At 41.2% G+C, this 22,170-nt stretch overlaps 1 protein-coding gene across 1 annotated transcript; it reads right to left on the bottom strand.

The window, feature by feature from the left end:
* Positions 1–8,947: 8,947 nt before the first annotated feature.
* med1 (mediator complex subunit 1) lies at positions 8,948–20,877 on the bottom strand. Its single transcript, XM_028568223.1, has 17 exons — positions 20,710–20,877; positions 18,501–18,607; positions 17,462–17,540; positions 17,044–17,098; positions 16,705–16,837; positions 16,500–16,528; positions 16,312–16,383; positions 16,079–16,153; positions 15,613–15,776; positions 15,382–15,493; positions 15,026–15,150; positions 14,803–14,930; positions 13,991–14,192; positions 13,754–13,849; positions 13,497–13,602; positions 10,656–13,417; positions 8,948–10,625 (listed from the first exon to the last, which is right to left on the bottom strand). The coding sequence occupies exons 1-17, from the start codon at positions 20,828–20,830 to the stop codon at positions 9,544–9,546; spliced, it is 5,448 nt and encodes a 1,815-aa protein (XP_028424024.1). The 5' UTR covers positions 20,831–20,877; the 3' UTR covers positions 8,948–9,543.
* Positions 20,878–22,170: the final 1,293 nt, after the last annotated feature.

Here is a 22,170-nt window from a genome sequence, read left to right as displayed (position 1 = left end):
GGTGAATCAATAACAACCCAGACTCTAACCTCATTACAAGAAATTAAAATGATTATAACTTAATAAAAACAACAAATGAAATTGTCTGACCTTAACCTGAATATATCAAAATGATTCTGACCTTATTTTAGTAAGAAAACATATTATATATTGCCTCACACACTACATAACATGGTTTATTAAATGCTCATTGAGCAGTCAAAGATGAATATAATGTGCTTAACAAAGAGAACAAATTTGGTCTCTGCATACAAGATCTATTATGTGGTGAAGTATTAATAATGGAGGCCTACATAAAATATATATGGGACAAATTAGTCGAGAGACTGTTTCTATCTGGAGAGGCTTTTTATTGCTGCTTTATGTCAGTTTAGCAATGCAAGTAATGCTGCCAACATGCTCACAATAACAAAGCTAACATGCTGATGTTTGGCAGGTTTAATGTTGTTAGCGTGTTAGCTAACTGACATTTGCTTAGCAAGTATTTGGTCAAGAAAGTTGACCCAATGGTGGTGCTGACAAGGAAAAGTCAGGAGATCAAAGTTATTGCAATTCATCATGACAGAAAGCCATATTCACTTGTAGAGCAAAAGTCAAAATATTTGCTCAGCAAATGTGACAGCTATATTTAGCTCCAGAGGCAGATCTGCTGTGCCAAGTGGCGTCTGTTCACAGACTGTCAGTGTCTGATGATGCGTTTGGCAGCTTGTCATAGTTTTGGTAAATGCATTGAGCAAAATTAAGAAGTGTGTGTGTGTGCCCAGTGCCATAATAGCAAAATGGCATCTACTCATACTGAACAAGGCCATACTAATAGTGAACATTAACTGCATTCACAATAACAACCACTCTCTCTCTCAATGATTCTAGTGCAGGGAAGATTGGGGGTTATTAATATCTAATTTCATTTGGAGCGTGCAGCGTTGGAAATGATGTGTTGCAAATGTTGTACCAAGTATAGGGGAGGGGGCAAACCGTAACCAATGAAAAAGGAACTCCTTGCTGAGTTAAATGATACCTCACACAAGTGTCTACGTCAAATGGTTCATGAGTTATAAAAGGGGGCGTGGTCAGAGAATAGGGGGAGGCTCAATATACTGCATGATACTATAATGATGACAAAAAATGTTGTTGGACAGTAACCATAAAAGTAAAATAATACACAATATCATTACAAAACCCTACATGAACAAAAACACTTTGTTCATGTTGTCTACGTCTGTACAACAATTTCGATGACTTTTGAATTTTGGTTGGGAAATTCCTCTTCCTGCATATTATTAATAGAAATTAACAATTATTTAAAGAACAACAAAAAGAAAAAAGGTCTTCAGCCTTGATTTAAAAGAACTGAGAGTTGCAGTGGACCTGCAGTTATCTGGAAGTTTGTTCCAGATATGTGGAGCATAAAAACTAAATGCTGCTCCCCCCTGTTTAGTTCTGACTCTGGGGACAGTTAGCAGCCCTGTACCAGACGATCTGAGAGGTCTGGGTGGTTCAAAGTTTACTAGCAGATCAGAAATGTATTTTGGCCCTAAAGCGTTTAGTTTTTTTAGCAAAAGTATTTTGAAATCAATTCTACTTGACTATAAGTCAATATTGGCATGTAGATGTCCTCAAGCTTGGACTCTCATGAATCATGAGAAATTTTGCGCAGATTGGAAAATGTACACTTGAGACTTGAGACTGCTGTTTCAATGGCAAAACACACAAAATGGCCACCACGCCGCAGCCAGGCCCTGCGACAAAAACTATTAATAATAATTCCTTCAGTTTCAAGAGGGCCTTAGCCGGCCCCTGTTCGTCGGCACTCGGGCCCTAATAAAGTCTCTATAAACTCATGATGGAGCAGCACACTCACAGTAGCTACATCCCTGTAAGTGTCTACAGGAGTAATACAGTGATAGCTTTCCAGAGAGAGACATCGGAAGAAGATAGATTATCATCAGCAGTTATTCTGTGAGAGAGAGATGGAGGGATGAAAAGAGAGAGGGGTAGGCAGTGAGAATGGGCAGGTAGCCAGACTGACATTGGGGTTTGTGTTGGAAATGCCAAAAGGGGTTGGCACTGTCATTTGCTGACTCACGCCCCAGCCCCACAGGGACAATAGACTTCCATTTCTTTTTAATGAGTGCTACATATAGCCTTACAGACATATCACCGTGCATAAAAACAGCTACTGACAACAAGTGGAGGACACCAGCCAAATGACCCACTCTAGGAAAGATATAGGCAGTTTAGTTTAAACTAATGCCCACAATTACTTTTGGTTCCGATGGTGCACGTAGGGGAGGAAAACATCCTATTTCTACTACAACAGATGGAATATCTTGTGATTTGACATGTTAAAATTAATTGTAAATTAGGTTCTGCTCTCTGATTTTCTCTGAAAAAAGAATTTCTTGCTTAGAAATGGGTGAAGAATAATGGAATGTCCATGGCCTTGTGCTATTTATGTCAATTCTTAAATTTGGGTGGAAATGACAAGTTGTGAATATAATCCACTGACAGGACTAAAAATTATAATAACAATGATAATTTTTTTATGTATTGTGAGCGACAATCTTACAATGCACAAGCAGTTGTTTGTCAAAGCAGCTACAGTTAGTGAATGGTGTGGAACTCTCCGTGGTGCTGAAACCTTGCCATGGTCCTACAAAGTAGAAAACAAATAACATTTACAAACTTTTACATTAGCAATACCATAGGATTACCAGCCATGCATCTGAGGGTCCATTCATATCACATGTTTGGGCTTCATTTTACATTTTAAATTACTCTTGCAGTGGTTTAAATTCCAAATTGTTCAAGGGAAACCACAATGAAATGCTTTGTGTTGACACACCACAGCCATGAACTTGTGTGTGTTGTGTACCTTCACAAGCAATACAGTTTTACAACCACTTACCTCAGTTTGCCTCGGCATAACTCTAATGATTGATATAGTTATTGAAACTTGCATCAGCACAGCATTTTAAAAAGATCTGCAAAGCCACAAAACCGTAAACTGTTCCCATAAAGCATGTGAAGGAATAATTTGATTTTGCTTCTTGTTTTTTTTTCTTCAGTTTAAACAACAATGATTGTAATACTCTAATATCAGAATACGATTGAAAATGCAAACTGCCAATGAACTTACAAAAGCAATTATTTTCCTCAAATTAATCCACACTTTTCATGGTTCAGTTGCAGGAACTAAATAAAAAGGTGTGTTGAATTAAATTTCAGTCTCAGTTCATTCAACTGTGGTTGCTATTTCTCATCTGAACAATTCTTATTCAGTGCTTGATGCTGATCCACATGAACAAGCAGACAAAAATACAAACTACTGACACAGTGACAACATTGTTTTTCTATCATTGTTGAGTAAAACCAGAAAAATGTTATTAAACTGAAGTCTCAATGTGTTCAGACAGCAAAGATAAAATGTTGCACTGCCTTTGTCCTGTAAGCTGCTGCCTTACTCCAGAGAGCGTAGCTGGAGTTTCATGCTATAAAACTATACTTAGTTAAGGATGTAGCACTCTCAGGCCGAAAATACATCTACAATCTCTTCTCCTTCCTCCTTCCTTTGCCTTTATTCTTACTTCCTCCTATTTTCACCCCCTTCTTTACCCCCTCTCCCTCCTTTGCCTCCCACTGCTCAGTGTGTGCAGCTATAAAGCTTAACTAACTGGCAAATGACTGCCTCATATTGCTTGCTTATCTACAGGATAAGCTGGGAGGTTATTTTCATGCTATACGGCTCATCAACAGTCACAAACTGCAGCCCTTCCTTCTGTGCGAAGGGGAGATGGCAATTTACTGAACTCAACTCACTGTCTGCATCTTTTGTGTCTTGCATGCCTGAAAATGTAATAAATCTGTACACCACAGTGAGTGGAAAAGTGATGAAATGGTAACACACACTATCTAGAGAAACATATGAGTGTGGCTGCATCTTATTATTTCCAAGGTGTACTTTTACCTCTTCAACCCATGAGTTTAAAAATAACCTATGGGGCAAAACTGGAGCTGCCAATGGAGAGAGAGGCAGTCAGGGATATAGATGAAATAGTATAAGAAGAAGAAGAAAAAAGAAGAGACATGAGAAAAGAAAAAGAGGAATTTTTAAATAAAGTGGAGCACACTAGCAGAGAGGAATGATCTGATGACAAGGAATTGATGATTTACGTTACTGATGGGATGAGAATATTGGACCTTTGAGTACAAGATGGGACTTAAGAGGATCAGCTGCACATGGAATTTGTCCAGCATATTGTTTCTGCTGCCAGAGAAGATTGTACAAGAGAGAGGAGTAACTAGACAAATACAAATGAATAGAGTAGCTATTGAAATGATAACCTTTGGCAGATTGTGGCTAGTTTTAATCTCAACCAGTGAGTTTAAAAACACAGAGGAACAAGACTACAGCCATGCTAGCAGCCCTGTGAACATGCACTTAGGCACAATGGTGATTGAGCTAAATGCTAACATCAGCATGCTTACATGCTCACAGTGACAATGCTAAAATGCTGATGTTCAACAGGTATAATGTTTGCCATGTTTACTAATTTAGTCTTGCCTGTTAGCTTGCTAACATTTACAAATTAGCACGCAACACAAACTGCAGCTGAGGCTGATGGGTAAGTATTGGACAAATTGACAAACCACGAAAGTCATTTATATTTATCCTCTCGGGGCATTAAATATCTTTAGCAAAGTTCATGGCAATCTGTCCAATAGCAAAAATGTCAACCATCGCTAAATTCTTTAGGATTTTAATTTAAGGACCATGAATGTCTGTACAAGTTTCCATGGCAATCCATTAAATAGTTGTTGAGATATTTCAATCTAAAGACTAAAGTGGTGGACAGACCGACATAGCCATCCATAGAGCCACGCTGCTAGCATGGCTAAAATATGTTAAAGCAGAATTAAACAGCACAATAAATATTGACTTTCAGGACTTTAAATAAGCACATATGAGAAAGTGACTATCCATGAAAATATAAGGACTTAAAATAGAGTGAATAATTAAAAATTATAGCTTATATGTCAGCCAAGCAAATCTGAAACTGCTCAGTAACATCGCAGAGACCTGCAGTCGGCATGATGTGAATATATTTCAAGCAGTAAGATTGAGCGTAAAGCCAGACAGGAAGTTTGAGTGGCAGGGTCGGCAAAAGAGGAATTAGCTAGGCTGTGGAAAAACGCGGCTCAGCAGTTTGAAAAGGTTGACAGGGAATAGAGAGTCAAGGAGCTACAGGATGGAGACGTGAGGAGAGGAGCTTGCAGTCTCAGGTTTTCTTTTATTTCCTTGGCATTTCACAAATTGGTTGGCTGGAAAGGCAAGACAGGATTGAGTACATTGATTGTAATCAAGTGCTTGGTTGTATCTGAGTGTGGCAGTAAAAAAGCACCATAGAAGAATATTTGTACTCAATAGGCCTTTTTCATAGCAGACATTTTGACTTGTCATAGCAGAAATAGCACAGGTGTTGCAAATAACATTAACAATTCTGTTCTATTCAAGTGTCCCAGTAAACCAGGACAGTGTGACAATGAGGCAGCATGCACAACAGTAGGACCCTAAGAAGTTAAATGGAATTCAGCCCCTACTTATTTATTATTTACACCTGTATTTTTCCTATGGTGACATGTCTTCTGTGAGAAAGTCCTCTTACCTTAAAAATCAAAACATTTAAAAAACGAAAGAAAATGGGTCAGTGTAACGCTTATCAGTTACATTTTCTAAGCACAAATGGACATTAGGGTAAAACAGAAAAATGGGTTCCAATATCCAATTTGAAATTTTTTTCCGCCTTGACAATTAAAAAATTGGATCTTTAAACTGTTTTTCCAATTTTCTGTTTTTATTAGGATCAGAAATTTAGAAAATTACAAAATTGCGTATGGGCTCCAATTATTCAATACTGCAATGGTATTCTCTCCCTCGTTCCGCCTAGCTACGCCCCGCCCCCCACTCGAAACCATCAGTTGCAAGCACCTCTGACCCCAAAGTTAGTTTTTTTTGTTGGTCCATATGCAGTTAATGACCTGCATATTCCACAAAGTAGAGGAAGAGAATACCATTGCAGTATTGAATAATTGGAGCTCAGACGCAATTTTGTAATTTTCTCAATTTCTGATCCTAAAAAACAGAAAATTGGAAAACAGGTTAAAGATCAATTTTTTTAATTTGTCAAGGTGGAAAAAAATGAAAAATTGGAGATTTGAACCCATTTTTCTGTTCTTCCAAATGTCTGTTTGTGCTTAGAAAATTGAACTGATAAGCGTTACGCTGACCGAAATGCCATGCCTATAGTTGAACCGTGTCTTTCCAGTGTTGTTTGCAGTAACTGGATTGAGATCACACTTCTATGTGGAGCAACTATATTCATCTTGCATACTTTTTCCCCCCTACGGCTTTTTAACATCATTCTACTAATGTGACTGAATGAAGCTGACAAATTCAATCCCTTATGTGAATTATTGATTCAGTTTGGAATTTAGGTCTTACTGTGAGTTGCTGCATTTTAGAATCAGGTTGTCCACTGGCAGGAAAACTGTAGAAAGTTTGCTGTTTATTGCAACCTCTGATGTTTGAAGTCTGGAGAAACTGAGGATGTGGTAGTAGATAGATAGATAGATACTTTATTCATCCCAAGGGGAATTTTAGGAGTGCAACACATAGACTCACTGTACAAAAACATACTTTACATTGTGAAAAAATTCTCATAAATAAAAGGACACATGCTCTCTTTTGGGGTTACAGAGACCCCAGCTGTAAAATGTTCTATATCTGTAATTTGTGTTGACAGGACTTTTTCAAAAGAGGTTTAGAAGGGAGTTAGACCTCTGTGGTCTTATTGACCCCAAACACACTTTGTAGGATTAAGTCAGTAAATGGCAATGCCATCAGCCATAGCCCGTATAACATACTGTATATAGAACACACACTTTTTCCATATTTGGTGTAATAAGAAAGCTTTGAGGTCATATGTATTTTAAATACATATTTTGCCACTTAAATACTCTACATTTGGGTTTAAATAAGAAAAGAAAACGAACAAGAATATTTCAAGGGAATACATTTGGTAGATGTAATTACTATCATTATTTCCCACAGATCCACCAACATTGAGGGAGTAAAGCCAATGTCAAGAAAACACAAGAGTTAAATGCAAACTAATCACAAAGACAAATATATAAGTAAAAAGCAAATACGTAAAAAAAAGCTGAGACAGTCGAGGAGCAGACTGTGCTGCAGCTCAATAGCAGGAAGAAATGTGATGTATTCTTTCCAAGGACAGATTAAACCACAATGGCAGTGACGACATTCAAGCAACCTCCTGCAATGATGTTGTGTAGTATTTAGCTGAATCTGACACTTTTCAGCATTCATCCTTGGGGCGAGTTAGTGCATAAAAAGTACAAAGGGTTAAAGGACCTCCCTTAGGGGCCCTACAGCTGGGCACTTTGGGACTCTGACAGGAATGGGAAGCCAACCAACTACTAAGCAGTCGCCCGAAGCAAGCTGCTGCCTGTTAAAGTGCAAATGGTTCATGATGCACTTTGAGCTGAATGTCACGTTTCTTCGAAGACTCCATAATAATATTTTTTTAATATGAAGAGACTCCATTCATTTGTGTCATTTCTGGAAAAAAACAGCCCAGTGAGCAGAGCTGGAGAAAAACGAGGCAATGGGTCAGAAGATCAGCTCACTGGGGTCTTGTTTAGTTTCGTATGGTGTCACTTGGGACATGAAGGGGGACAAAGGCTAGAATGTATTTATTTTTTATTTTGCCTATGAAGCAATGTATTCTATTGATTTTGTACTATGCTGCGTAAGGGCATTCTATCTACACCTTTAAGCTTCTATGCATTGAAAAGAAACTGTCATTACACTCCAAACCTGGGGGTTAAGACATCTGAAGGGTCCCATGAGGGTTAATAGTGAAAGAAAGCAGAAAATACACCTGTGCTACATCAAATTGTGTTTGTCAGACTTTCCACTAATATTTGCTTATTTTCGTGTGAATTACTGTATATTATGTTTACCGCTGAAAATGATCCATATTATGCAAGGAAAAACTCTTAAACTGGTCACAACCGGTAGACATATGCGACCGGTGAGGAAGGGTTACAAGCAGACATCACTTTGACTTTCACATACTCAAATCACCATTGAAACTGTACTGTAAAGCTGTGTGACTTGCATGCTGCTTATAATACAACCACCATACCCTCATTAGTTCTCGACAAACTTTCTAGACTGACAATCATTCTAATGCTTTTCAAATCAAAGCACAGTACATTTATTTTAGCCTCTGAGGTCTGTTAGTTGTCATGTTACTTTAAAACTCACACTTAAAAACACTGCAGGCTTGCAGCTGAACCATATTTGTAGCAGTATTTGTACCTGTTCTTTAAAGTTTAAGTATTTTTCATTGAGATATCTTGTTTACCTTGTATCTGTAACAGAGAAGTCCTCTGGATGATGCACTGAGATCGTTTAATAATTCATCTTTTATTTTAGTGATTTGTTTTGTGCATCTTTGGCATTTTCATTCCTTTTGTTTTGTCCCTGTACTTTCATTGTGATTTCACAAATCTTCTCTAAAACTGTGAATAAAAGCGTGACATTTCATTTAACCTCTACACATCACCTCTGGGAACGTGTAAGTCATTAGCAAGTACCACGTGATTTTGCGAACACTGATTAAGCAGCCTGATACACTGCTGCCCTCTAGTGTAGCTTTGTAGTTGAGCTGTTGACTCTTACACAAGGAGAAAAAATCCTTGATCTATCTCTAACTATTCATTTAACAATAATTTTTAAATTGATAAATGTAATATTTACAGATTATTACTGTAAATTGAAAGTAATATGGACAAATAGATGTGTTACTATGAGAGACGCACTGCAGGAGACAAAGTTAAAATACAGAAACATGACTTTTTCCAGAAGTGAAATGTTTATTTCAAGCTTCCAAAACTTCTACAGTTGAAAAATTACCAGCATGTCTCTTTTTCTCAATCATCATCATCATCATCATCATCATCATCAGTTGCAGCCTTCTTTACCTAGACTAACTTACACATCAACAGTTTAAAATCAGTATCAAAATCTAAAAATTCCTAGTTGTATCTGAAAAACAAGGCAACTGAATACTGTACCCTTCTTGCTTTACAATACTTTCTTTTTTTTAAAAGACGTCATAGTTATTTAGTGGCAATCAGGATATATGTTTGTATGTAACAAAAATGACATGAACAGCAAATCTATTAAATGTGAAAAGAAAAGACCTGACATCACAGGAAAGACAAAAATAATGTCCATATCTCCAAAAATATACTGTTTAAATTTGTTGGTATTTGGATAACCACTTTCATATACAACAGGCATCCCAACGAACGGATATTATACACTGATACTGGAACAGTAAAATGTGACATTAAAATACAGCTTAAACAGGACAATGATCACTCAGAGGGCCACAATATTGTGTGTATCCACCTCCATTTTGTGGCTTGAGTTAAATAAATAGAAGTTAAAAATCAAAGGTTGCCCGTGAGGGCTGAGTCCATGAGGTCGTCATCTTCGTTCCTCATATACATTGGACTGGGCCGCGATGGACGCTCTGAACCCAGCATGGACAAAGATGAATCTGAAGCTAAGATGGGTGATCGGGACCAACTGTCTGCTTTTATTGGATGCGAGGATGGCCCCATGGACATAGAAGACTTCTTTTTCTCTTTGTCCCTATCCCGTTCTCGGTCTCTGTCCCTCTCTCGTTCCCTCTCTTTCTGCTTTTTCTTCTCCTTCTTGTGCTTCTTGTGCTTCTCCCCTGAGCTGAGAGGGATGGAACTCATGTAGTCCTGAGGGGGAAGCGGGCGGATGGTCTGGTCGTCATCCGAGCTGGGGCTGTTCTGGTGGGACTTTTCGGCCACTGAGCTACTGCCCGACTCGCTCTCGCTGTCGTGGTTGAGTGGGGTGTATCCTGGCGAGCGGCTGTGGCTCGGGGAGGAGCGGTCATGCTTGGGAGTGGAGCCACTGAAGAGGGGGGAAGCTTTGAGGCTAGAAATTTGGGGACGCATAGAGTCACCAGATCCATCCCCTGCTTTCTGGAGGGTCACTTTGGCCTTGATGCTTGGTGAGCCACCATCAGGTTTGCTAATGATAATTTTGGCCAGACCGGTCGCACTCCCCCCTCCTGGTTTTGGGTCCATCAGCTTTTTATCCCCACTGTTCCCACCAGAAACAGACACTTTTGCCTTTGCCTCTTTATCAGACTTTTCCCGCTTATACTCGCCACTCTGGGAGGATGAGGCATGCTTGGAAGGTCCCATGTTTGAAGGTCCACTGCCGGGAACATTTCCAGTACCACCACCACCGGGAGCAGATCCTGAACCTGTTCCCCCTACTGGTGGCCCTACCTCACAACCATCCTCCCCCACTCCTCCTCCACCTACACTCTTCAGTTTGTCTATGACTGCCGTAAGAGAGGGTTTCTTGTTTCGACTGGGGGACTTCCCTTTGGCATTGGGGTTGTTTGCATTGTTCTGCCCAGCCCCTCCACCACTTCCACCTCCACCCCCGCTTCCTCCACCTCCACCACCACCTCCACTTCCACTACCTCCTCCTGCCCCTCCTCCTCCTCCACTTCCACCTCCACCACCCCCGTACTGAGACTGGGAACCTCCTGAGAAGGTCATGGAACCAGAGGATGAGGAGGAGCTGGAAGAAGTGGAACCGGAGGAGCTCCCACCCATTGGCTTCTGGGAACTCATGCCTCCACCAGAAGAAGACTTGGACCCTCCAGAGCTGCCACCTCCGGAGCCCATTGGCGATTTAGCCTTGGATGAAGGAGGTGTTCCTGGAACCTGGGACTGCTGCATTTTCATAGGGGAAGACAATTTGTCACCAGAGTTACTGGAGCGGGAGTGAGATGGGGAGATGTTGGGCTTTATGTTGGGATTCATAAGAGACCCAGGAGGCTTGCCCCCCTGAGGCTTCATCTTACTACCACTTCCAATTCCACTACCACTACCTCCAGGACCAGACAGCCCATGTTTGGTGATTGGGGACGATCCTGGTTTGCCAACACCCATTCCTTGGGAGGAGCATTTCGACTGGGATGCCCCACCTCCACTCCCTATTCCTGCATTACCTGGCTTGGAGCTGTTGCCTTGTGTTGTGGAGCCTTCTTTGGACTTGATCTTCCCAGAAGATGATGAGTGAGAATGATGGCTTTTGCTGCTGCTCGTTCCCCCTGCTCCACCTGTGCTGCTTGTGGCTGAGCTGCTAGAGGTGTATCCACTATGGGATGAAGTTTTCCCCCCAGTTATGGTCCCTTTTGGAATCTGAATAGTGATTTTGGGAATTGGAGGTGTGGCACCACCGGGAGGCGTTTGTGAGCGTCCTGAGCTACCGGGAGACTTGGAGCCTCCTCCACTTATGCTTCCCCCAGAGCCTGAGCCACCACTAGGAGGTGTGTATGGACGTCCCACTGAGCTGTGAGAGGGAGACTTTCCATCAGGGTCAAGCTTTTTGCGTTTGGGAGGCTTCTCTTTAGACTTTCCCTCACTGGACGGTGTCCTGCTGCGTTTGACCGGTTTGCTCTCTGTTGAACTGCTCCCCATCCCAGAACTGCTCCCTCCGCTACCCCCATTTTCATCCTTTGTTCGCATGAGTCCCTGTTGTGGTTTAACTTTGGGTTCTGAACTTTTAAAATCAGCACATGCCGCTGCGAGGCCCATTATCAGGGGGCTTTGTGACCCACCACCATGTGTGTCTCCCAAATCAGGAGCTTGCCCCAGAAGTGGTTTACCACCACCACCTCCAAAAACTATCCCCATATCAAAAGGGTCCTTCAGTGAAGGCTCTGGGGTACTCTGCCCATGTGGTGTGGGATTCTGTGGTGTTCCTGATGGGGTATTCTGCTGGCTACTTCCCCCAAAACCCTTGACCAGGTCCATGTCTCCATCTGCACTTGGAGAGCTGTCATCAAAGTAGTTCTGGGAGAAGCCATGGCCTGAGGTAAGGAGGTCAGGGTTGAAGTCAGCAGCATCAGGAAAGAAGTTGGTGGAAGAAGAATCGCTGGTGGGCGTGGCGGCAGTTGCAGCTGCCTCAGCAATCAGGTCAGCAGCATCAGTAAAAGGATTCTCATTGCTGTTGGTGTTAAAAATGTCAGCTGAGTCAAACACTGCGCTGCCCTGCCCAGAGCTGGAGGAGTCACGGATGGGGGTACCTAGGGGGCCTCCATCCTCCCCACCGCTGCCCATAGGATGCTGCCCATGGCTCCCACCACTGCCTTTGCCTGTCTGCTCGGGCAAATCTGACAAGATTTCTGTGATATCAGGTCCGATGCTATCAGAGCTAGAGAGGCGGACCATACGAGGTGGTACAGCACCTGGTGGTTGCTGTTGCTGAGACTGGACATGAGCCTGTGAATAAGGCATGTTGGGGCCAGAGGGCGGTGTTCCACATTGGCTAGGTGCCGGAGTGATGCTATGGGGCGTGTCTAGGCCATCACCAGTCAGGTTAACATCAAAGATAGAATTTTGAGATGCGTCCACATCCATAGAAAGGAGCTCACGGTGGAAGTCATCCTCATGAGAGACTTGATGGTGGTGCTGCGGCACTGAAGATCCCTGTTGCGATTTCATGCCTAAACCGCCACCTCCACCACCTGCAGCAGTTCCAGGCATCATGCCACCCTTTTCGGTCCCCCGTGGGCGCTTCTTCTTCCCTTTTGTGCTACTCCCAGGGCATGTTCCACCCATGCTCTCGGTCCGTGGGGAGCCAGATGAAGAATTCTGCCTCTCTAATGGACTAGAACCATACAGAGTGGCAAAATCTTGTGTGGGGTTGTCTTTCAACAAGTTCATCAACATAGGATGACTCTTGGTGTTGCTGGCAGGGGAGGATGTTGGGGGTGGAGTTTGGTGGGGTGGTGGTGCATTCTGGGAGCTGGGACTAGAGCCCACACTTCCAGTTATCTGTAATAGACTTGTCAGTATGGGATTCTGAGTGACTTTGTTGTAGTCATCTGAATGGCCTTGACCAGGCTGTTGTTGTTGCTGCAACTGTTGTTGGCCAGCCACTCCTCCTTGGGTTAGGCATTCTCCTCCTTGGGCTTGCCTCTCTGTTCTGGAAACCCCAAACAGAGAAGTAATTGCACCTCCAAAATTAGGTCCCCCAGAGGGTCCTCCTCCAGTAGGTGTGTTGCCCCCTGTGAGCCCAGGCAGTCCCATAGGGTTAGTTACATCGCCTGCTGCCATGTTGTAGGTGGGACTACCAGAGGGTGGCAGGTTATTCTTCACCATGATCTCCACTGTCTGTGCAATTAGTGAGAGGGCTGGAGTGTCTGCCTGGATGGTCTCAGCTTTCCTCCGAATGGCCCGCATGGTTACAGGTATGGACATGCATCTACGGGGGGGAGGGAAATAATTACCATAAAAAACATACTACCCACATTTATGCATTCAGGAGGAATTAAGAAACTCACCTCTGGACCACTTTGGTGATGAATTCATCAGTGCAGATCAGAGCATCTGACAGTCCTTTATACAGCTTGCAGGATACCTGTCTGGAGTCAATCACCTCCATTACCACTAGAGGAAGGAGGTGAGATAGAACAGAGGACTCAGAAAGCTAAAGACTGACTTTGCAACAGTCATACATTCCGGCGTCACTATCATCCAAGGATAGTGTAAGTAATAATAACATGCTGGATTACTGAGATTTTGTAAAAGTGATGCTCACCACAGACTAATGACTCATTGACCGGATGCTGAAAAGAGACGCTGAAACTCGAGTCGGTAAGAGGACATACTTCAAACTGCAGCAGACCTGCACTGTCTGAGGGAACAACAGCAAAAATGCTACACTTGTCAAATTTATTACATCAGATGCACACATAAAAAAAAAAAAAAAAAAAAAAAAAAGAGAGTACATGTTGTTGATTGATCAAACACAGTAAATTAGGGGCCAGCTACTTACCTTCTTTGATGGAAGTTTGTTTCACACAACTGCCAATCAAGGTGTTATAGGCTGCCTGGTGCCGGATGATATCCAACAAGAGTGGCACTTGTGCTGGGTGGCGGAAGGGGATCTTGGACACCAGTGCTCCTTGAAGAGAATGACCGTCTTGTACTGGGGCATCACCGTTCAGGAAGTAACAGTGTTGCTGATCTGGCAACACCTGTGAAAGCATAAATACAGCACTTTTATTACACAAAACAGATTTCTGTAGATTAACATTCTACAATCTCTGTATTGGCTATGTATCTTTATTCTTACTTAATCAATGTTTTCCTTTACAAACTACAGACCATGAATGTAGCTGTCGTTCATGAGCAGCGAAGAGCCATCTAAAACCATTCATTTATTTGCAGAATAACAAAAAGATACATTTCACTAAACTTCTGTTTTCCAAATATGTATAAAGACAAGTTGGCAGAGGATAGTACAGATGTTGTAGATCACAACATGTCAAACAAAAAGGCAGAACGAAGGGCAGTATACAGAGACTTGCTGCGATAGTAATCCTTACAGAGAGAAATTGACATAATAATTGTAAGAATAGCTCTGTAATAATGTCATAATGTTGATGGTTTAACATTGACCCACAAAAAGCCCAAAAATAGAGCAGGCTTAAATTCCAATAACTGACCGAGAAAAACTAGCAGAGGGGTGTTATAATATTTCTGTAACAACAGAACAATCATGAAACCATGAAGCACAGGATGTAGTATGAATAAAAAGGTAAGAAGACATCATATTAATGATGAGTATTGATTGTGTCTGCTCACAGAATAGAAGTGCATGTTGTGAGACGGCGGCGGCGTGGAGCTGCCCTCCTCCAGGAGCCGACGTTGGCTCTGGACAATTAACCGGCAGAGAGGTGAGAGGCTGGGGGAGCTCTCAAACACTGGGATCGCTGTGAAAAAATGGAAAGAGATTGAAGTCCAAATTATCAAACAAAATGAGCATTGTGCTTTAAGTGCATATTTATGACTTGTGATTGATACGCACAACTAGCATTTCCCAGCCTCTGAATAAATGACAGTGAGAAAGGCATTGGGCGGTTCATCTTGAGGAAAAAACAAGCTGGCAGGTCCACACAGTTGGAGTTGGTTACAGTGGAAAAGGAAGGTGTCCTGAAATAAACCAAAAATACATTAATCAGCTGTCTCTCTGTTCTCTACTAGTTCTGCACACCACTCTAAATTATCCCTCAGATGATTGCCTCATTGTGTCAAAGAGTGCTGCATTTATGCACATTTAATGCATTTATTTTGCATGCCAATACTTCTTACACAGATTTAGGGGTTGCTTATTGCAGGATTTAAAAGGTCACTAAATATAATAAGGGAGATACACTTTCTTACCCCTTGTTATCCACTGGGTGGGATCCAGTGATGAGTGGGGCGATTGGGAGCTTGTAGACGGGAGAGGTTCCCTCGATTGTCACAGAAACACTGACACCCAGAGAGCGTGGAACTGCAAAGATTATCCAGTGTGCACACAAGGATAGTTACAATCCTTAACAAATCAAATATGGCCAGTGGCTTGTGTCTGAAGTAAATTTATGAATTCATCCAGTTCCTCTATGGACTTACCATTGCCGTCTGGTAAATTGAGCTGTGTGCCCGGTCCCTCCTCAAATATGTCATAAGGGGACACGTAACACTGAAGAGAAACAAGATGGCCACCACTCCTGGCTGTCAGCAAGCCCACACTGCCATGAAGAATAGTCTCCACTGCATTAGCATTGGTTGCTAACCTAGAAAACACACATCAATCAAAAGTTAGTGCTTTACAAAAGATGCTAAAATTAGGGCTTTTACTCCAAATTACTAATTTATACTACCTGTTAATTGTATAATTGACCAGGTTATATTCTGATAATATTACACACTCCAAAATCAGCAATTGTGCCCTTTAACATTCTGAATGGTCTCCCCTGCAAGACTCTTGAGTGATCGCAGCTTAAATACTAAAATGTATATTATATACAGTATGCTAGTAGCCAAAAGATACTAAGGATGCTGTACAAGGCAACACAAAGTGATTTTGTGAACTTACCTAAACATGTGCATCATTTTGGTGAGATCAAGCTCCAAAGACTGTAGTGCTATATACATCTTGGTTTTCAGCTTACTAAAACACAAAGATGAGGTAAGATAATTAGATATAACTGACACACAAACAATAATAATCATAAAGATGTGGTATTTGTCTCTTGTAAAACAACAGACTTTACTCAGGGTTTAGGTTGGCTTTAAGCAGACATCCTTATAGCCTACAAGTCTACTTACTTGTCCCCAGGGAGCTTGTATAGTTCGACCAGTCCCTTCAGATGTTTGGAAAACTCTTCAAAGTTCTTTTCCCTGATGAGAAGCAGGAGAGGATGTGGTTTAGACAGCTTTCAGACAAATGAAAGTATTTCTCACAGAGGCCTGCATCACTCCACAAAACAGAAATAAGAAATGTGGTTTCTACTTACCGTAGATGCTGAATCAGCTCAGGACAACTCTGTGACCAACAAATACAAATCAAATACGCTTTTGAGGACAACGTCTTTACCAAGAACAAATTAAATAAAGCAATAAAGGAACTAAATTGTAATACGCAAGTGTAGAATTTATGATAAACAACGACCAACTTGACTCTTATCTGACACAGCCATATGGAAGTTACATCAAACTGACCGTTGGGTTTTCTCCCTGATGAGCCACCTTGACGTCGACTAGCTGGCCACTGGTGTCCAGCTGCACCTCTACATAAAACATGTCTGATGTGATGTAACACTCTGTCCCTGATGGGCTGAGGTGAGAGCCAAGCCTGTTTCAGAGAAGAAAAAAAAAAAAAAAAAAAAAAAAAAAAAAAAGAAAATGACAAAGAGACTTGTTTCACTTTAGTCAATTTAAAAATGTTTTTAGTGAGTACCCAAGCTGACTGAGTATCACAAGGGCTACAGTACATACAACAACAACAATCTGCAATCAGCCTCCATGTGTCCTTTACTTGACAAAAGGGAAAGAACTCACATGTTTTGCCGAGCGATGGATTCTAGACGATCTGTCATAGAGGGCAGAGATGAAACTGAAAAAGAAGGCAGAGAAGAACGGGGATTTTTTAAAAATCATATAAAGGCTATTTCATGAAATTGTTGATCTTTGCAATCTATGCAAGACATTCAAAGCAAAAGTCAAGTAAAGTAGGCTGCATTTAAGTAATGGCAGTTGGTTATAAAAAAAAAAAATACTTTTACATTATTAGTTTGTCCTAAAACAGCTTGTCAGTACCACTGGTACTTTTCTTTAAAATTGACTAGAATGTTCAACAGTTAATTTCCGTCTATGTACAGTTGTGTTTCCCTGTCTAATGATGGAAAATAACACATTCTAATAGAAAATTTTGCCCTGCTCTCCCTTGTGTTTCTGTCCTTTGAGTTGACAGCCTCACCTTTCAGCGCTCTCTGCAGGGTTTCCAAGCAGGTCAGCAGGAGCTGGTGACCTGCAGTATTCATCACACCACGTTTCTCCTGGGACACATTGTGATGTAAAACAGAGGAGTGAGATAATAGCTGAGAAAAGATAAAAGTGCTTAATCAACACAATCTGATGTTAAAGTTTGTTTTTCACTGGCTTAGTCAGCACCATAGGTCAGGGATTTAAATGTCACTACCATAGTTTCACAGGCCCAGCAGATAAGTTATTAGAGAAAAAATATTTGTGTGCAATTAAGTGATTAATTGCTAAACGTGGATAATGAACAGGTTGGTAGTGAGTCTCTCATGTGGGTACTGATGAGAGTTGTCAAATACACTTTTCCAAGATGCATTATGGATATTATGTGCGTTCGTGGCATTTTTCAAGGTCTTTAAGAATTACTAGTTTGAATGTAATTACTCAAGTAAAAAAGGTACAGAAGGGTTATTTTTGGTGCAGGGAAAGAGTGTGTGTGTGTGTGTGTGTGTGTGTGTGTGTGTCCCCGCCAATAAGGAATTACTTTTTCTTTCAGTTTTGTGAACTACCTGTAGTACCTGCCACCATGATCCCCATTAAAACTCAGATTAAATCGGTCCCCATTTATTTTAATGACGGAGAGAAACTGCATTCCTTCCTGCCATGAATAGGTCCTGTAACTTGACATGAGAGATAATGACTCTCACTAATGTTTGAATAAGAATGTGTGGGAATGACCTCTTGTTCATCAAGTATTGATTGTTGCCTTTTTCATGATGGAAGAATACAAAAAGCAAGCTACAATTGGCAGCTTGTTTTTTTGCTGACCTGCCTGCTAGTCGTTCAATTTTGATTAGCATCTGAGGGGCATCCAGTTTGTCAAAGCACAACAAGGAGAAGTGACACCTAGTCACCAGGCACACGTCTACTGGTTCCAGACCCTCAGGCAATCCTCTATATTGATTTTTATGTATATTAAAAAAGGTGCTTTGTAAATTCAAATGATTTTCTTTTAGAGAAAGATGTGTCTGTCTCACCATGGCCTGACGCACAACCTTGCAGGTCTCCTGCCATGGCCGTGAAGCATTGTGTTTGGCATGAAGCTTCTCCAGCAAAGCAGCCATGCGACTCTGCTTCTCTGCCTCTGAAAAAAGATGCAAGATAACAGGTAAACAAAAATGCAAGTTGTAGGCCTACACATTTATTGTCCTAATATTTTAAAGATATTCCATCTCAGTCCTTAAAAAAAAAAAAAAAAAAAAAAAAAAAAACTATTTTCACCAAAAATGGGCAGTCATCTAGGTGCAGGGCTAAATGCAAGTTTCCCCACACGTTCATTTCACTGTGATTTTAAACATATTGCAATATTCTGCGATATATACTGTATATATACTGAATGTATTACCTTTTTTCAAATGTCAAATTGTTCCCAATTTCAAATAGAGGTGTGAATCTTCACTGATCTCCCGATTCGATTATCATGTCAGCGATTCAATTAGATATCTCAATGCATCACGAGGAGTCATGATGCGTCAAATAAATGTTTCCATTAAAGCCATGTAGGATAATTAATTCATAGCTTTTCAAGCTTCAAAAACAAAACATTCTGAAGTGCTCTAATACTAAATAAATTGGATACATAAAAACTACAGCACTGAGCACATGGCACTTCCTGAATGTGCAAAACATAACAGAATATGTAAACAGAAATGTTGTTAGGCCTTCATTAAATTGTAAACAGAAATAATCGATTATGAGCCTGCCGATTATCGATGCAGCATCGTCCATGTCCACGATTCGATGCATCGATTATTTGATTAATTTCAACACCTCTAATTTCACCTCTAATTTATCTAAAAAATTACATTTCTCTGTTTGTTCATCTCACTTCAAATTGTATTGCTGCAAAATGGGATTGTCAAGCAGACAAACTAACACATATATCATAATAGATCAATACTTAGCGTCTGTATATCGATACAGTATTGACACGGAAAATATCACGATACTATGCTGTATACATTTTTTTCCCCCACCCCTTGTAGACAAAATCCAATCAGTTGCCATTAGGTATACAACAAACTACATTCTCCACAATGATCATTAAGTTGAATCAACGCCTCTCTAAAAACAACAAAAACTTAACACATGAAGGGTGGATTTGTTGAAGGACTGTTGTATCAGACTGCATTAATTTTAGCTAGTTGTATCTTATAAACTGTATGTACATGGATAATCAGCTCAGAACATTTAGGTTTATTGCGTGTATACGTTTTATTTATAATAGAATGTGGTCAAAATAATTGAATTGAGAGCATGAATCCCTGTTCAGTGAATCCAAACTACACATTTGAGGTTGTAACAGTTAAGTAATGTAAATTAAGGGTAGCTAAGATAAGCAATAAATCATGACAGTTAAATCTACACTTGTTATGTAAGAGGGCTCAACTAAAACAAATATTTAAAAGTACAAGCGTTTCTCTGAGTTCCCCACCGATAGTACAACTAACTTAATGTCTTCATTATATTTATGTAAATTGTGATTCTTCGGGCATCAAGAGGGCTTTTGCCATTAAGACAACCCGAAAAACAAAACATAAAGACGTTAATCAATCAAGTTATGACGTCCCGAAAAACTATCACATCAGCATTCCGCGCCACCTCCGACTGTCAGTCTGGTCAAAAAGACATATGGTGTCAACGAAACAGAGGCTAATGTTTTGTTTATCATACCCTGTCATAATGAGCTAGCTGCTACTAGGTTCCATTACTAAAGCTTTGTTAGCGTTAGTTCATATTAGATAGGTGAGTCGACTTGCATTCTTTGTTCAACACTTAGCTAAGTTACTAGTCAAAATAAGCCACACTTGTTTGGTGCCAACAGATTACTTTCAGAGACCTTTGTGTCTCAAACGTTAGTATTTCTACAACGTTGATGTTAGCGAATTGCTAATGCTAGCTATTTGCTCACTACAAGAAGCTAGCTAACTTTAACAAACATGACACCCTGCCCAGTGCCATAAACTTGCGTTTCACGAGTGTAGCTTATTGACTTTTTTCGTTACCCAAAGAGCTATAAGTTCACACAATTTTATGTCAAAAACATACATAAAAACGTTAACGTTACAGAGTCGGTTAGGTTAGATAGCTGTTAACGTTAGCTGTTAGCCTGTGTCGCTCTGTCCAGCAGCCAGATCATTATAACAACAATCAGTAACAAAATTAAAGCACGGGTCACACTCTTACCTGTTACCTCTTCGAATTTGATCCGATCTCCATGATTCTGGTTCCCTGCTTGCTGAACAGAGAGAGAAAGTTCTCTCGCAGGGCTGCCGCTCTGCATAGAAACACCAGGCCCCGCCGCCATTGTGCCCCACTACCCGTTTCCGTTTCCCAGCTTCCCCTTCCGGGCTTCCGTACTGTAGCGCCATAGGTGACTGACATACGCCTTTGACTTTGTCTTCAGCTTCAGAATAATATGTTTTCTTATTTAGCTATACCTCATTTAGCCAGACACAATTTTAAAGGAAAAAAAGTGTTAACACTTATGGTTAAGAATTTAAGATGTTTTTATTTGTGAATTTGCAATATTTCTACAATTATTTCAGATTATTTATCAGTATTAGCCTACCTAAGGAGAAACATGACTTCGCCTTTATTCCTTAAAAAACAAATCAAATTCCTTGATTTGACTGCTTAAAATAAAAGACAATAATCTGATGAAGACTCCAGATGGCGTACGATCGCTGCGAGTAAATGATTCATGATTTGCCAAGAGCAACTAGCCGCCAAAATCCAAAGAAAGGTTGAAATATTCATGTTAATCGACTTCAGAAACAGAATGCAGTCTGATCACGATGCTTGTTTTTTTCCTACAATTTGTACTTTTGAAACCCTCATTTATAAGGCAGTCACACGAAGCAATAGATAATTAAGCAGTAAATAAAGAAATTTTAAACAGCAAAATGCAGCCATGCAAAGGCAACCACACACACGCACATATATGCACACACCTGAGCCTATTGTACAGCTGAGCCTGTGGCAATGAGTGCTCTCTGGGGAGGATTTTCCCACCAACCATTATGACCTGCCTAGAAGAGAGGGAGCAGGAGTGTGTGCTTGAATACATGTGCATTTGTGCATATGCAAAGATATCTGTGAACATGGGTGTAAAACCACACACACACACACACACACACACACACACACACACACACACACACACACACACAGGAGATAGCTATAGACAGCAGTGGAGATGGAGAGGGACCAGATTGGCACCGTCTGAGACAGTAGACAGACCCACAGATAGACATGAGAAAAGAGGGGAGGTGCCGCTATGTAATTGATGTGCCCACCAGGAGCTTTAGCTGGCTGCCTGGCATGGAAGAGGAGGTGGGCACCACTGCCAAGACAGCAGTAGGAGAAAGGAAAGGGAGGCATGGGCCTTGGGGAGCACAGTAGCGGGCTGAAACCATGCCCATCAATCAGAGGCTAGTTCACCTTGCCATGCCAAGCGGGACCCCCCTCGGTGCCGAGGGAAGGGGTGGCACAGGGAACGAGGCTGGCACAGTTACTAAACCTTCCCTAATCCTCCTGGTGGGTGTATCAGTGCCACGTCCGAATGGCAGTAGAGCGGGCAGAGCCAGACATGGGGGAAAAGAAAACATAGTTCAGCCCCTATTCTGAAAAAGGTGTCACTTCATG

Source organism: Perca flavescens, chromosome 21, assembly GCF_004354835.1.
Source record: "Perca flavescens isolate YP-PL-M2 chromosome 21, PFLA_1.0, whole genome shotgun sequence".
NCBI classification, from domain to species: Eukaryota; Metazoa; Chordata; class Actinopteri; order Perciformes; family Percidae; genus Perca; species Perca flavescens.
This window is presented reverse-complemented; position numbering and strand designations above follow the sequence as displayed.

Bases quoted from the DNA above. Each gene is read 5' to 3' on its own strand.
- med1 (XM_028568223.1), bottom strand. From the start codon at position 20,830: ATGGCGGCGGGGCCTGGTGTTTCTATGCAGAGCGGCAGCCCTGCGAGA. The intron at 14,931-15,025 runs GTGCGTATCAAT...ATTTTTTCACAG, and splicing joins GAGGCTGGGAAATGCTAGTT to CGATCCCAGTGTTTGAGAGC. The intron at 10,626-10,655 runs GTGGAAGTGGAG...GAGGGGCAGGAG, and splicing joins TCAGTACGGGGGTGGTGGAG to GAGGTAGTGGAAGTGGAGGT.